Source organism: Odontesthes bonariensis, chromosome 15, assembly GCF_027942865.1.
Source record: "Odontesthes bonariensis isolate fOdoBon6 chromosome 15, fOdoBon6.hap1, whole genome shotgun sequence".
In the NCBI taxonomy this organism is placed as follows: Eukaryota; Metazoa; Chordata; class Actinopteri; order Atheriniformes; family Atherinopsidae; genus Odontesthes; species Odontesthes bonariensis.
In genome coordinates, this window is record NC_134520.1 from 432501 (window position 1) to 445327 (window position 12827).

General features: G+C 48.0%; 1 protein-coding gene across 5 annotated transcripts in view; it reads left to right on the forward strand.

Annotated features, from left to right (window-relative positions):
- LOC142400017 (epidermal growth factor receptor substrate 15-like 1) overlaps positions 1-12827 on the forward strand; it is a 142878-nt gene that overhangs the window by 97269 nt on the left and 32782 nt on the right. For all 5 annotated transcript variants that reach the window (XM_075484572.1, XM_075484570.1, XM_075484573.1 and 2 more), the window contains 3 exons: positions 818-979; positions 7180-7377; positions 8843-9022. In XM_075484572.1, coding sequence (XP_075340687.1) covers positions 818-979; positions 7180-7377; positions 8843-9022 — 540 coding nt within the window. The remainder of the gene's footprint in view (positions 1-817; positions 980-7179; positions 7378-8842; positions 9023-12827) is intronic.

A 12827-nucleotide genomic window follows, 5' to 3' on the forward strand; every position in this document is an offset into this window, starting at 1 on the left:
AGGAACATGTTGATATCAGCACGCAGTGGTTGTTCAGAAACACAACACACTTTTCTCCATCTTATTCAAGGTAAACACAAGAAACTTGTGTTAAAGAAAAAATGGACCAGACTCAGTGAATAATTCCCTATAAGCCCTATAATATAGACCAGTGATCGGTGCTGACCAACATATCATTGGGGTCATCAGGTGGGAACCTCCTTTCATCAGTGTTTCGTCTAGTTGGGCCCACGACACCTCCAGGAGGCTAGACAATGACCACTGGTGTCCCAGAGTCACCCCCCTTATGCCAGCCAACACTGCCCCTCACACCACAACAATCATCTTTTACAGCCACAAGCTACCTCAGCCTCTCACCAACTGCACACCAGTCACAGCCGGGTGGGGATACAAACCCTGGTTTGGGTAGGGGGTAATGAAAATATAGAGGGTGGCAGAGGTGGAGGCAGGACGAGACACCCCAGCAGAAATTGAGCCATTACTACTATAACTGTGTAGTTGTTATTAATTGGAGAAAAACTGGGATGGGAAGCTGCAGCGCCACAAAACCAAAAAATTCATATCAAGCCAACAAACGCACAACGTGTTCAGCAAAAATATGTGATGAATGGGAATAAACAATCAGACGTAGAAGAGAAGCTCAGTTTTCTCAGTTTTGTCTCATTCATGTGGCTCACAGGCCCAGAGGAAATGACTCGGTGCTGCACAGGTTAAACATTGTGCTCCAAAGGTTGCAGAAAGCAGCAGGGGGCACAGCACGTTGAGTTCTTCATAGGAAGGTCTGAAAGGTGCTTGTGATGTGTGATGTTTCCATCAGGAGATGCAGCATGACCTGGACAGGGAGACGAACAGCCTGCAGGAGCTGGAGGCTCAGAAACAGGATGCCCAGGAGCGCCTGGAGGAGATGGACCAGCAGAGGCACAAGCTGGAGGACATGCTGAACGAAGTGCGGGTGAAGTGCCAGGAAGAGTCTCAGATGGTGAGGATGGAGGGAAACTCTCAGGGATTTCATCACATAGGTTGGTAGATTATGCTGAGGAAAAGAAACTCTGAAGAAGAACTCCAGTTATTTGGAATAATTCATTTTCAATATTTCTTTGCAGAACTATTCCAACCTCTCGTAATAATGATTCACGATTTGTTTCCCACAGGAAGGCAACAGGTGACTTAGAGGCTGAAACACAATTCTTAAATGTGTGACAGATGCATCAGGTGTTGCCAAAGAGTTCAGAGTTCTGTTCCCTCAGAGTTCTGTTCCCTCAGAGTTCTGTTCCCTCAGAGTTCTGTTCCCTCATAGCTCTGATCCCTCAGAGTTCTGTTCCCTCAGAGTAGAGTTCTGTTCCCTCAGAGTTCTGTTCCCTCAGAGTTCTGTTCCCTCAGAGTTCTGTTCCCTCATAGCTCTGATCCCTCAGAGTTCTGTTCCCTCAGAGTAGAGTTCTGTTCCCTCAGAGTTCTGTTCCCTCAGAGTTCTGATCCCTCAGAGTTCTGTTCCCTCAGAGTTCTGTTCCCTCAGAGTTCTGTTCCCTCAGAGTTCTGATCCCTCAGAGTTCTGTTCCCTCAGAGTTCTGTTCCCTCAGAGTTCTGATCCCTCAGAGTTCTGTTCCCTCAGAGTTCTGTTCCCTCATAGCTCTGATCCCTCAGAGTTCTGTTCCCTCAGAGTAGAGTTCTGTTCCCTCAGAGTTCTGTTCCCTCAGAGTTCTGATCCCTCAGAGTTCTGTTCCCTCAGAGTAGAGTTCTGTTCCGTTAGAGTTCTGATCCCTCAGAGTTCTGATCCCTCAGAGTAGAGTTCTGTTCCCTCAGAGTTCTGATCCCTCAAAGTTCTGATCCCTCAGAGTTCTGTTCCCTCAGAGTAGAGTTCTGATCCCTCAGAGTTCTGTCCCCTCAGAGTTCTGTTCCCTCAGAGTTCTGATCCCTCAGAGTTCTGTTCCCTCAGAGTAGAGTTCTGTTCCGTTAGAGTTCTGATCCCTCAGAGTTCTGTTCCCTCAGAGTTCTGATCCCTCAAAGTTCTGTTCCCTCAGAGTTCTGTCCCCTCAGAGTTCTGTTCCCTCAGAGTAGAGTTCTGTTCCCTCAGAGTTCTGTTCCCTCAGAGTTCTGTTCCCTCAGAGTTCTGTTCCCTCAGAGTTCTGATCCCTCAGAGTAGAGTTCTGTTCCCTCAGAGTTCTGTTCCCTCAGAGTTCTGATCCCTCAGAGTTCTGTTCCCTCAGAGTTCTGTTCCCTCAGAGTTCTGTTCCCTCAGAGTAGAGTTCTGTTCCCTCAGAGTTCTGATCCCTCAGAGTTCTGTCCCCTCAGAGTTCTGATCCCTCAGAGTTCTGTCCCCTCAGAGTTCTGTTCCCTCAGAGTAGAGTTCTGTTCCCTCAGAGTTCTGATCCCTCAGAGTTCTGTTCCCTCAGAGTTCTGTTCCCTCAGAGTTCTGATCCCTCAGAGTTCTGTTCCCTCAGAGTTCTGATCCCTCAGAGTTCTGATCCCTCAGAGTAGAGTTCTGTTCCCTCAGAGTTCTGTTCCCTCAGAGTTCTGATCCCTCAGAGTTCTGATCCCTCAGAGTAGAGTTCTGTTCCCTCAGAGTTCTGATCCCTCAGAGTAGAGTTCTGTTCCCTCAGAGTTCTGTTCCCTCAGAGTTCTGTTCCCTCAGAGTTCTGATCCCTCAGAGTTCTGTTCCCTCAGAGTAGAGTTCTGTTCCGTTAGAGTTCTGATCCCTCAGAGTTCTGTTCCCTCAGAGTTCTGATCCCTCAAAGTTCTGTTCCCTCAGAGTTCTGTCCCCTCAGAGTTCTGTTCCCTCAGAGTAGAGTTCTGTTCCCTCAGAGTTCTGTTCCCTCAGAGTTCTGATCCCTCAGAGTTCTGTTCCCTCGGAGTTCTGTTCCCTCAGAGTTCTGATCCCTCAGAGTAGAGTTCTGTTCCCTCAGAGTTCTGTTCCCTCAGAGTTCTGATCCCTCAGAGTTCTGTTCCCTCAGAGTTCTGTTCCCTCAGAGTTCTGTTCCCTCAGAGTAGAGTTCTGTTCCCTCAGAGTTCTGATCCCTCAGAGTTCTGTCCCCTCAGAGTTCTGATCCCTCAGAGTTCTGTCCCCTCAGAGTTCTGTTCCCTCAGAGTAGAGTTCTGTTCCCTCAGAGTTCTGATCCCTCAGAGTTCTGTTCCCTCAGAGTTCTGTTCCCTCAGAGTTCTGATCCCTCAGAGTTCTGTTCCCTCAGAGTTCTGATCCCTCAGAGTTCTGATCCCTCAGAGTAGAGTTCTGTTCCCTCAGAGTTCTGATCCCTCAGAGTTCTGTTCCCTCAGAGTTCTGATCCCTCAGAGTTCTGATCCCTCAGAGTAGAGTTCTGTTCCCTCAGAGTTCTGATCCCTCAGAGTAGAGTTCTGTTCCCTCAGAGTTCTGTTCCCTCAGAGTTCTGATCCCTCAGAGTTCTGTTCCCTCAGAGTTCTGTTCCCTCAGAGTAGAGCTCTGATCCCTCAGAGTAGAGTTCTGATCCCTCAGAGTTCTGATCCCTCAGAGTAGAGTTCTGTTCCCTCAGAGTAGAGTTCTGATCCCTCAGAGTTCTGTTCCCTCAGAGTTCTGTTCCCTCAGAGTTCTGATCCCTCAGAGTTCTGTTCCCTCAGAGTTCTGATCCCTCAGAGTTCTGTTCCCTCAGAGTAGAGTTCTGATCCCTCAGAGTTCTGATCCCTCAGAGTTCTGTTCCCTCAGAGTTCTGTTCCCTCAGAGTAGAGCTCTGATCCCTCAGAGTAGAGTTCTGATCCCTCAGAGTTCTGATCCCTCAGAGTAGAGTTCTGATCCCTCAGAGTTCTGATCCCTCAGAGTAGAGTTCTGTTCCCTCAGAGTAGAGTTCTGATCCCTCAGAGTTCTGTTCCCTCAGAGTTCTGATCCCTCAGAGTAGAGTTCTGATCCCTCAGAGTTCTGATCCCTCAGAGTTCTGTTCCCTCAGAGTTCTGTTCCCTCAGAGTAGAGTTCTGTTCCCTCAGAGTTCTGTTCCCTCAGAGTAGAGTTCTGTTCCCTCAGAGTTCTGATCCCTCAGAGTTCTGTTCCCTCAGAGTTCTGTTCCCTCAGAGTTCTGATCCCTCAGAGTAGAGTTCTGTTCCCTCAGAGTTCTGTTCCCTCAGAGTTCTGTTCCCTCAGAGTTCTGATCCCTCAGAGTTCTGTTCCCTCAGAGTAGAGTTCTGATCCCTCAGAGTAGAGTTCTGATCCCTCAGAGTTCTGTTCCCTCAGAGTAGAGTTCTGATCCCTCAGAGTAGAGTTCTGATCCCTCAGAGTAGAGCTCTGATCCCTCAGAGTTCTGTTCCCTCAGAGTAGAGTTCTGATCCCTCAGAGTAGAGTTCTGATCCCTCAGAGTTCTGTTCCCTCAGAGTTCTGTTCCCTCAGAGTTCTGTTCCCTCAGAGTTCTGTTCCCTCAGAGTAGAGTTCTGTTCCCTCAGAGTTCTGATCCCTCAGAGTTCTGTCCCCTCAGAGTTCTGATCCCTCAGAGTTCTGTCCCCTCAGAGTTCTGTTCCCTCAGAGTAGAGTTCTGTTCCCTCAGAGTTCTGATCCCTCAGAGTTCTGTTCCCTCAGAGTTCTGTTCCCTCAGAGTTCTGATCCCTCAGAGTTCTGTTCCCTCAGAGTTCTGATCCCTCAGAGTTCTGATCCCTCAGAGTAGAGTTCTGTTCCCTCAGAGTTCTGATCCCTCAGAGTTCTGTTCCCTCAGAGTAGAGTTCTGTTCCCTCAGAGTTCTGATCCCTCAGAGTTCTGTTCCCTCAGAGTTCTGTTCCCTCAGAGTTCTGTTCCCTCAGAGTTCTGTTCCCTCAGAGTAGAGTTCTGTTCCCTCAGAGTTCTGATCCCTCAGAGTTCTGTCCCCTCAGAGTTCTGATCCCTCAGAGTTCTGTCCCCTCAGAGTTCTGTTCCCTCAGAGTAGAGTTCTGTTCCCTCAGAGTTCTGATCCCTCAGAGTTCTGTTCCCTCAGAGTTCTGTTCCCTCAGAGTTCTGATCCCTCAGAGTTCTGTTCCCTCAGAGTTCTGATCCCTCAGAGTTCTGATCCCTCAGAGTAGAGTTCTGTTCCCTCAGAGTTCTGATCCCTCAGAGTTCTGTTCCCTCAGAGTAGAGTTCTGTCCCCTCAGAGTTCTGATCCCTCAGAGTTCTGATCCCTCAGAGTAGAGTTCTGATCCCTCAGAGTAGAGTTCTGTTCCCTCAGAGTTCTGATCCCTCAGAGTAGAGTTCTGTTCCCTCAGAGTTCTGTTCCCTCAGAGCTCTGATCCCTCAGAGTAGAGTTCTGATCCCTCAGAGTTCTGATCCCTCAGAGTAGAGTTCTGTTCCCTCAGAGTAGAGTTCTGATCCCTCAGAGTTCTGATCCCTCAGAGTTCTGTTCCCTCAGAGTTCTGTTCCCTCAGAGTTCTGATCCCTCAGAGTTCTGTTCCCTCAGAGTTCTGATCCCTCAGAGTAGAGTTCTGATCCCTCAGAGTTCTGATCCCTCAGAGTTCTGTTCCCTCAGAGTAGAGTTCTGATCCCTCAGAGTTCTGTTCCCTCAGAGTTCTGTTCCCTCAGAGTAGAGCTCTGATCCCTCAGAGTAGAGTTCTGATCCCTCAGAGTTCTGATCCCTCAGAGTAGAGTTCTGATCCCTCAGAGTAGAGTTCTGATCCCTCAGAGTTCTGATCCCTCAGAGTAGAGTTCTGTTCCCTCAGAGTAGAGTTCTGATCCCTCAGAGTTCTGTTCCCTCAGAGTTCTGATCCCTCAGAGTAGAGTTCTGATCCCTCAGAGTTCTGATCCCTCAGAGTTCTGTTCCCTCAGAGTTCTGTTCCCTCAGAGTTCTGATCCCTCAGAGTAGAGTTCTGTTCCCTCAGAGTTCTGATCCCTCAGAGTAGAGTTCTGATCCCTCAGAGTTCTGTTCCCTCAGAGTTCTGATCCCTCAGAGTTCTGATCCCTCAGAGTAGAGTTCTGTTCCCTCAGAGTTCTGTTCCCTCAGAGTTCTGTTCCCTCAGAGTTCTGATCCCTCAGAGTTCTGTTCCCTCAGAGTTCTGTTCCCTCAGAGTAGAGCTCTGATCCCTCAGAGTTCTGTTCCCTCAGAGTAGAGTTCTGATCCCTCAGAGTTCTGATCCCTCAGAGTTCTGTTCCCTCAGAGTTCTGTTCCCTCAGAGTTCTGATCCCTCAGAGTTCTGTTCCCTCAGAGTAGAGTTCTGTTCCCTCAGAGTTCTGATCCCTCAGAGTTCTGTTCCCTCAGAGTTCTGATCCCTCAGAGTAGAGTTCTGATCCCTCAGAGTTCTGATCCCTCAGAGTAGAGTTCTGTTCCCTCAGAGTTCTGTTCCCTCAGAGTTCTGTTCCCTCAGAGTTCTGATCCCTCAGAGTTCTGTTCCCTCAGAGTTCTGTTCCCTCAGAGTAGAGCTCTGATCCCTCAGAGTTCTGATCCCTCAGAGTTCTGATCCCTCAGAGTAGAGCTCTGATCCCTCAGAGTTCTGATCCCTCAGAGTTCTGTTCCCTCAGAGTTCTGTTCCCTCAGAGTAGAGCTCTGATCCCTCAGAGTTCTGTTCCCTCAGAGTAGAGCTCTGATCCCTCAGAGTTCTGATCCCTCAGAGTTCTGTTCCCTCAGAGTTCTGATCCCTCAGAGTAGAGTTCTGATCCCTCAGAGTAGAGTTCTGTTCCCTCAGAGCATCCTGAAAGTATCCACAGCTCCACTTTTTCCACAACATACAGCCTTTTTCCCAAATAGATTCAATTCTACACACAATGCCCCATCATGAGTGGAACAAGTTTGTTTGAATCTTTTGCAAATTTATTCAAAATAAAAACAAAAAACCATTGACATTAGTCTTCACTGAAGCTCCTTTGGCAGCAATTCAAGCTTCAGGTCCTTCTGAGCGTGATGCTCCAAGCTTGGCACCTACTTTTGGGCAGTTCCCCACCTGCTCTGCAGAACCTCTCAGGCTCCATCGGGTTGGATGCACAGCCATTTTCAGCTCCCTTTGCTTTGGTCTGAACACAAGGCTGTCGGGGGTGGGGTTGGGGGTGGGTGGGGGTGGGGGGGGTTGGTCTGCAAAATGTTTCGCTCGGTGTCAGAGGAAAAGCCAGAGAGTCCCAGCAGAACATCGCTTTGGATCAAGATGAGAAGCGTTACTCACTTTACCTGTCAGTGGTCATAATGTTATGGCTGACAGGTGCATCTTCATGTGAAGGTAGGAGGTAGGGCACAAAAGATTTTAAAGGCCAACTCTTGTTTTATTCTCTTCTCTCTGAAGATCTCAAGCCTCCAAAGCCAGATCCACTGCCAAGAGTCAGACCTGCAGAGCCAGGAGGAAGAGCTGAGCCGGGCCAAGGCCGACCTGGGTCGCCTGCAGCAGGACGAGAACCAGCTGGAGCAGAGTCTGGCTGCTGGCAAGATCCAGCTGGAGACCATCATCAAGTCTCTGAAGTCCACCCAGGATGAGATCAACCAGGTGGGACACATTTCTGCTTTCTGCACACTGCACACACTGTACACACTGCACACACTTCACACACTGTACACTGTGCACACTGTACACACTGCACACACTGCACACACTGTACACACTGCACACACTGCGCACACTCTACACTGCACACACTGTACACACTACACACACTGCACACACTGTACACACTGTACACTGCACACACTGTGTACACTGCACACACTGTACACACTGCACACACTGTACACTATACACACTGTAACCCTAACCACTGCACACACTACACACACTGTACACACTGTAACCCTAACTACTGCACACACTGTACACACTGTAACCCTAACCACTGCACACACAATGCACACACTGCACACACTGCACACACTGCACACACTGCACTTTATCCCCACTGGGTCTGATAACGACATTTCCTACCAGGCACTCCTCACACACACACACACACACACACACACACACACACACACACGCCTGCACACACACGCACGCATGTTGAGCCCTGAGGGTAGATTGTACTGAGCACCAAAGCCCTTAAAGAGAAGTGTGTTCATCTCTCCTGAAGACCTCAGCTGATGAGTCTCATGATGCCACATGTGTTATTTTCTTGTTTGGGTATTAGTGAGGACACTTTGTAAAATTGAAGGGATTTGCAAATCTTCCAAAGCAATATTTTATGCACAGTAGAACATAGAAAATATCAAATGTTGAAAGTGAGACATTTCATCATTTGAGAATTGAGAATTTGAGATGGGCCAATGGGAGGCAGGGATGCTCCGTATGGAGCCGTCCCAACGTTTTCCATATTTGCTCATGAAATAGTCAAATGTCTCACTTTCAACATTTGATATGTTTTCTGTGTTCTACTGTGAACACAATGTTGGTTTCTGAGTTTTGCAGATCATTTCATAGATTCTTTTCTTTTTTTTTCAACTTTACACAACATCCCAACTTTGTGGGAATTGGAGTGTTAGAGCATGGTTAAAATCATTTGTACTGAGGTTGGACACAAAAGTTTCAAAAGATTAAAAACGCCATAAAAGGTTGGACTTATCATCCATTTCCCTAACATTTAGAAATATGCTGGATTGACAGTTTTCACGTTATTGTGGTCTGACCACTTTGTGTGTGGAGTCAAGTTGATCATTAATGCCATTTTTAGCAGTCTTATTTTTCTTTTAAATGTCGAATATCTTCTTCTTACACAGCTGTGTAAGTTTCCCTGTGGCTGCCGGAATGAAAGCCAACTTCAGTGTCATGTTTACCTGTTCTTTTTGCATTTTTACAATCCTGCTAATTCTTACTGTAAATTGGCCTACTTAGGCGCCTAACTTTAGCAACTTAGGAGCCTTTAAGTTGCCTAAAATGTTTGCAAAGAGGAAATAGTAAAGGAGAGCTGCTGAACTTTACCAAGCCTTTTAGTTGTTGACTTGTGTGTGTCTGTGTGCTGTAGGCCCGCAGCAAGCTGTCCCAGATTCAGGACAGTCAACAGGAAGTGTCCAAAAGCATTGAGCAGTACAACAGCACCTTGAATGGAACCCATGGGGGCAGCATGACCAACCTGGCTGACATGAGCGAGGGCTTCAGCGACAGGGACAACGGAGGATTTTCAGTCCTGGGGAGGGCAGTACAGGTCAGAAGAAGAGTTCCTTATTTACTTTGTTTTCAACAGGCAGTACCGCTCATGAAATATTTGATTGCAAAATCTCTCTCCTTTTCTCCGGTTCATACTCCCTTTCCCTCCTGTTTGCCCAGGTCTTTTTCCACTTGGATACTATCAGCACTTTGCAAACTTTAATTTCCGTCACTGTGTCTGTCTTTTACTAAAACCCTGGTTCTTCTTCCCCGGTCGTCTCCCTGATGGTCCCAGTCAGAAACACAGTTTCCCTTTTTTAAAATGTTGTCTTTAATCAAATCCAGATTTGATTGAACACCAATTACTTTAACCATTGAATAGAATTGAATGGAATGGAGTAATTTGGTAATACCAAATGTTTGATGATCTCATCAGTGATCCTCGCCAATGTTCAGTCCCTCAGAAATATATCGATCGATGAGCTTCAGGCGAATGTTGGACCCCGAAGTGAAATACAGGAATGCCTGTATTATGGCCTTTACTGAAACATGGCTTACACCCACAGACATACATAGTTAGCTTCAACGGACCTGTCAGACTTATCCCAATCAGAAGAGGCTGGAGTCTGATTTTACATCAACAAGTGCAAGAGCTTATCAGAGAGGCAATATGATGACATCAAACTGATGTTGAACTGTTGACTGTGTCTTCATCCCTTTTCCCTAGCAAGGCGATTTCCTCTGCTCTTTGGGACTGTGGCCGCTGTAAACACGCACCCCAAATTGCACAATAGCAAAGGACAGAATTTCAAAGATTCAAAGGCTTCACTCACTCTCCCCTGATACACCCTGCTGCATGATGGGAAATTTTAAGCTGTAAGCTGAAAAAGTGTTTCAATTTGCATCACTATGTAACTAGTCCAACTTGAAAAATAAGACCTTGGACCTGTGTTTTTGCTTTATCAAAGAGCATATCAAATCTAAAAATAGGCTTGAGGAAAAATTGAGCAGCAGTAATCTTAAAGCAACATGGGATGGGATGCAAGAGTTGTTTGGTTTGGCTAAAACTGAATATAAGCCAACTGCGATCAAAGATTTTTACATAAACAAGAATTCAATTCAATTCAGTTTTATTTATATAGCACCAAATGTCATCTCAAGGCACTTCAAAGATACAATCCAAATAAGGCCAATTAGAATCCAATTCTTTGTAATCCAATCATAATCCAATCAAATCCAGTTCATTAAATTCCAAATTAGTCCAATTCATATAGAGCCAATTCAAAGAAGGTAGCCTAGCTAAGGAAACCAACAGATTGCACCGAAACTTGCTTCAGTCCAATCTCCCGTCCTGAGCGTGCCTGAGGCGACTGTGGAGAGGAACAACTCCCTTTTAACAGGAAGAAACCTCTGGCAGAACCAGAACCAGGAAGAGTGGACATCCGCCTCCACCAGCTGGGGTTTGAGAGGACAGAAAAGAGGGGACAACAAACACTGTAACACCATTCAAAGGATATCTGTTGGAACAGGGAAACACGAGTTAATGACCACAATAATGTCACATGTAGCAGAGGGACGAAAGGTGCATCATGGGAGCTCCCCCAGCAGTCTGGGCCTATAGCAGCTTAACTATGGGATGTTTCAGGATCACCTGAGCCATCCCTAACTATAAGCTTTATCAGAAAGGAAAGTTTTAAGCCTGGTCTTAAAAGTGGAAAGGGTGTCTGCTTCCCGGACATTTACTGGCAGCTTATTCCACAAGAGAGGGGCCTGATAACTGAAGGCTCTGCCTCCCAAACTGGCAGCTGGTTCTACAGAGAGGGGCCTGATAACTGAAGGCTCTGCCTCCCTAACTGGCAGCTGGTTCCACAGAGAGGGGCCTGATAACTGAAGGCTCTGCCTCCCAAACTGGCAGCTGGTTCCACAGAGAGGGGCCTGATAACTGAAGGCTCTGCCTCTCAAACTGGCAGCTGGTTCCACAGAGAGGGGCCTGATAACTGAAGGCTCTGCCTCCCAAACTGGCAGCTGGTTCCATAGAGAGGGGCCTGATAACTGAAGGCTCTGCCTCCCAAACTGGCAGCTGGTTCCACAGAGAGGGGCCTGATAACAGAAGGCTCTGCCTCCCAAGCTGGCAGCTGGTTCCACAGAGAGGGGCCTGATAACTGAAGGCTCTGCCTCCCATACTGGCAGCTGGTTCAACAGAGAGGGGCCTGATAACTGAAGGCTCTGCCTCCCAAACTGGCAGCTGGTTCCACAGAGAGGGGCCTGATAACTGAAGGCTCTGCCTCCCATTCTACTTTTAGAAACTCTGGGAACCTCAAGTAAACCTGCAGTTTGGGAACGAAGTGCTCTGTTAGGAAAATATCTTATAATGAGATCTTTAAGATATGATGGAGCTCGGTCATTAAGAGCTTTATATGTAAGGAGAAGAATCTTAAATTCTATTCTGAATTTAACAGGGAGCCAATGAAGAGAAGCTAAAACTGGAGAAATATGATCTCTGCTGTTAGTTCTCATCAGAACTCTGGCTGCAGCATTTTGGATCAACTGAAGGCTTTTCAGAGAATATGAATATGGGTGTTTCTGGTAGGCAAACTGGAGGGGGTCAAGAGCCTCAGCAACCTGCAATCTCATGCGACGAACAAGAAGTCTCTCCAAGGTCTTCATGATATGAGATGTCAGAGCCACCGGTCTGTAGTCATTCAGCTCCACCGGTTGCCCTAATTTGGGCACTGGTATGAGACAAGAAGTTTTCCAAAGCACCGGGACTTTTTCCATCTGAATGCTCATATTAAAGAGCCTCTGAAGAGGGACTGCTAGTTGACCAGCACAGTCGACCAGCACAGTCCCTCAGAAGCCTTGGACAGACTCCATCTGGGCCTGAAGCCCTCCCTGACTTAAGTCTCCTGAGCTCAGCTCCAACCTCCTCTATAGTTAGACACAGAGGTTGTAGCGGAGGGATGGCGACAGGAGTGATGTTGCTATCAACCATAGAGATGGGGGTGGGGGTGCAGCTGGACAGAGGAGGCCAGGCGGTGGAAGCTGCCGCAGAGGTGGATGTGCAGCTGGGTTCAGAAGGCCTGGCAGTGGAAGCTGCCGCAGAGGGGGAGGTGCAGCTGGGCTCTGGATGCCTGGTGGTGGGAGCTGCCGCAGAGGTGGAGGTGCAGCTGGGTTCAGAAGGCCTGGCAGTGAAAGCTGCCGCAGAGGTGGAGGTGCAGCTGGGCTGATGAGGCCAGGCGGTGGGAGCTGCCGCACAGATGGAGGTGTGGCTTGGCTCAGGAGACCAGGCGGTGGAAGTTGCTGCAGAGGTGGAGGTGTAGCTGGACAGAAGAAGCTTGTTGGTGACAGCAGAGGTAGAGGTGCAGTCAGGCGGAGGAGGAGGCTTGGCGATGCAGGTTGCCATTGAGGTGGAAGTACAGCAGGGCAGTGGAAGCAGTATAGAGGAAGCAGCTGTAGTGGTGGGGGTGGAGGGAGCAGCAGCAGAGGAGGGAAAAGCCACACTGTCAAACCTGTTGTAATAATGGTTGAAAGTATTGGCTCTGTCCACATCACCTTCTACAGACTGAGAGTTCTTCAGTCTGTATCCAGTGATGGTCCTCATGCCCCTCCACACCTCCTTGGTGTTATTGTTCTCCAGCTGTCTCTCCACCTTTTTCTTGTACTCCACCTTAGCTCGACGTAATGTCTTTTTAAGCTCCTGTTGTACACTCCTCCGCCTTTCTCTATCCCCATTCTGGAACGCCCTCTTTTTCTGGTTCAGGAGGTCTTTGATGTCACTGGTGATCCATGGTTTATTATTTGGATAGCACCTTACAGTCCTGACTGGAATCACAGTGTCCCTACAGAAGTTAATGTAGTCTGTG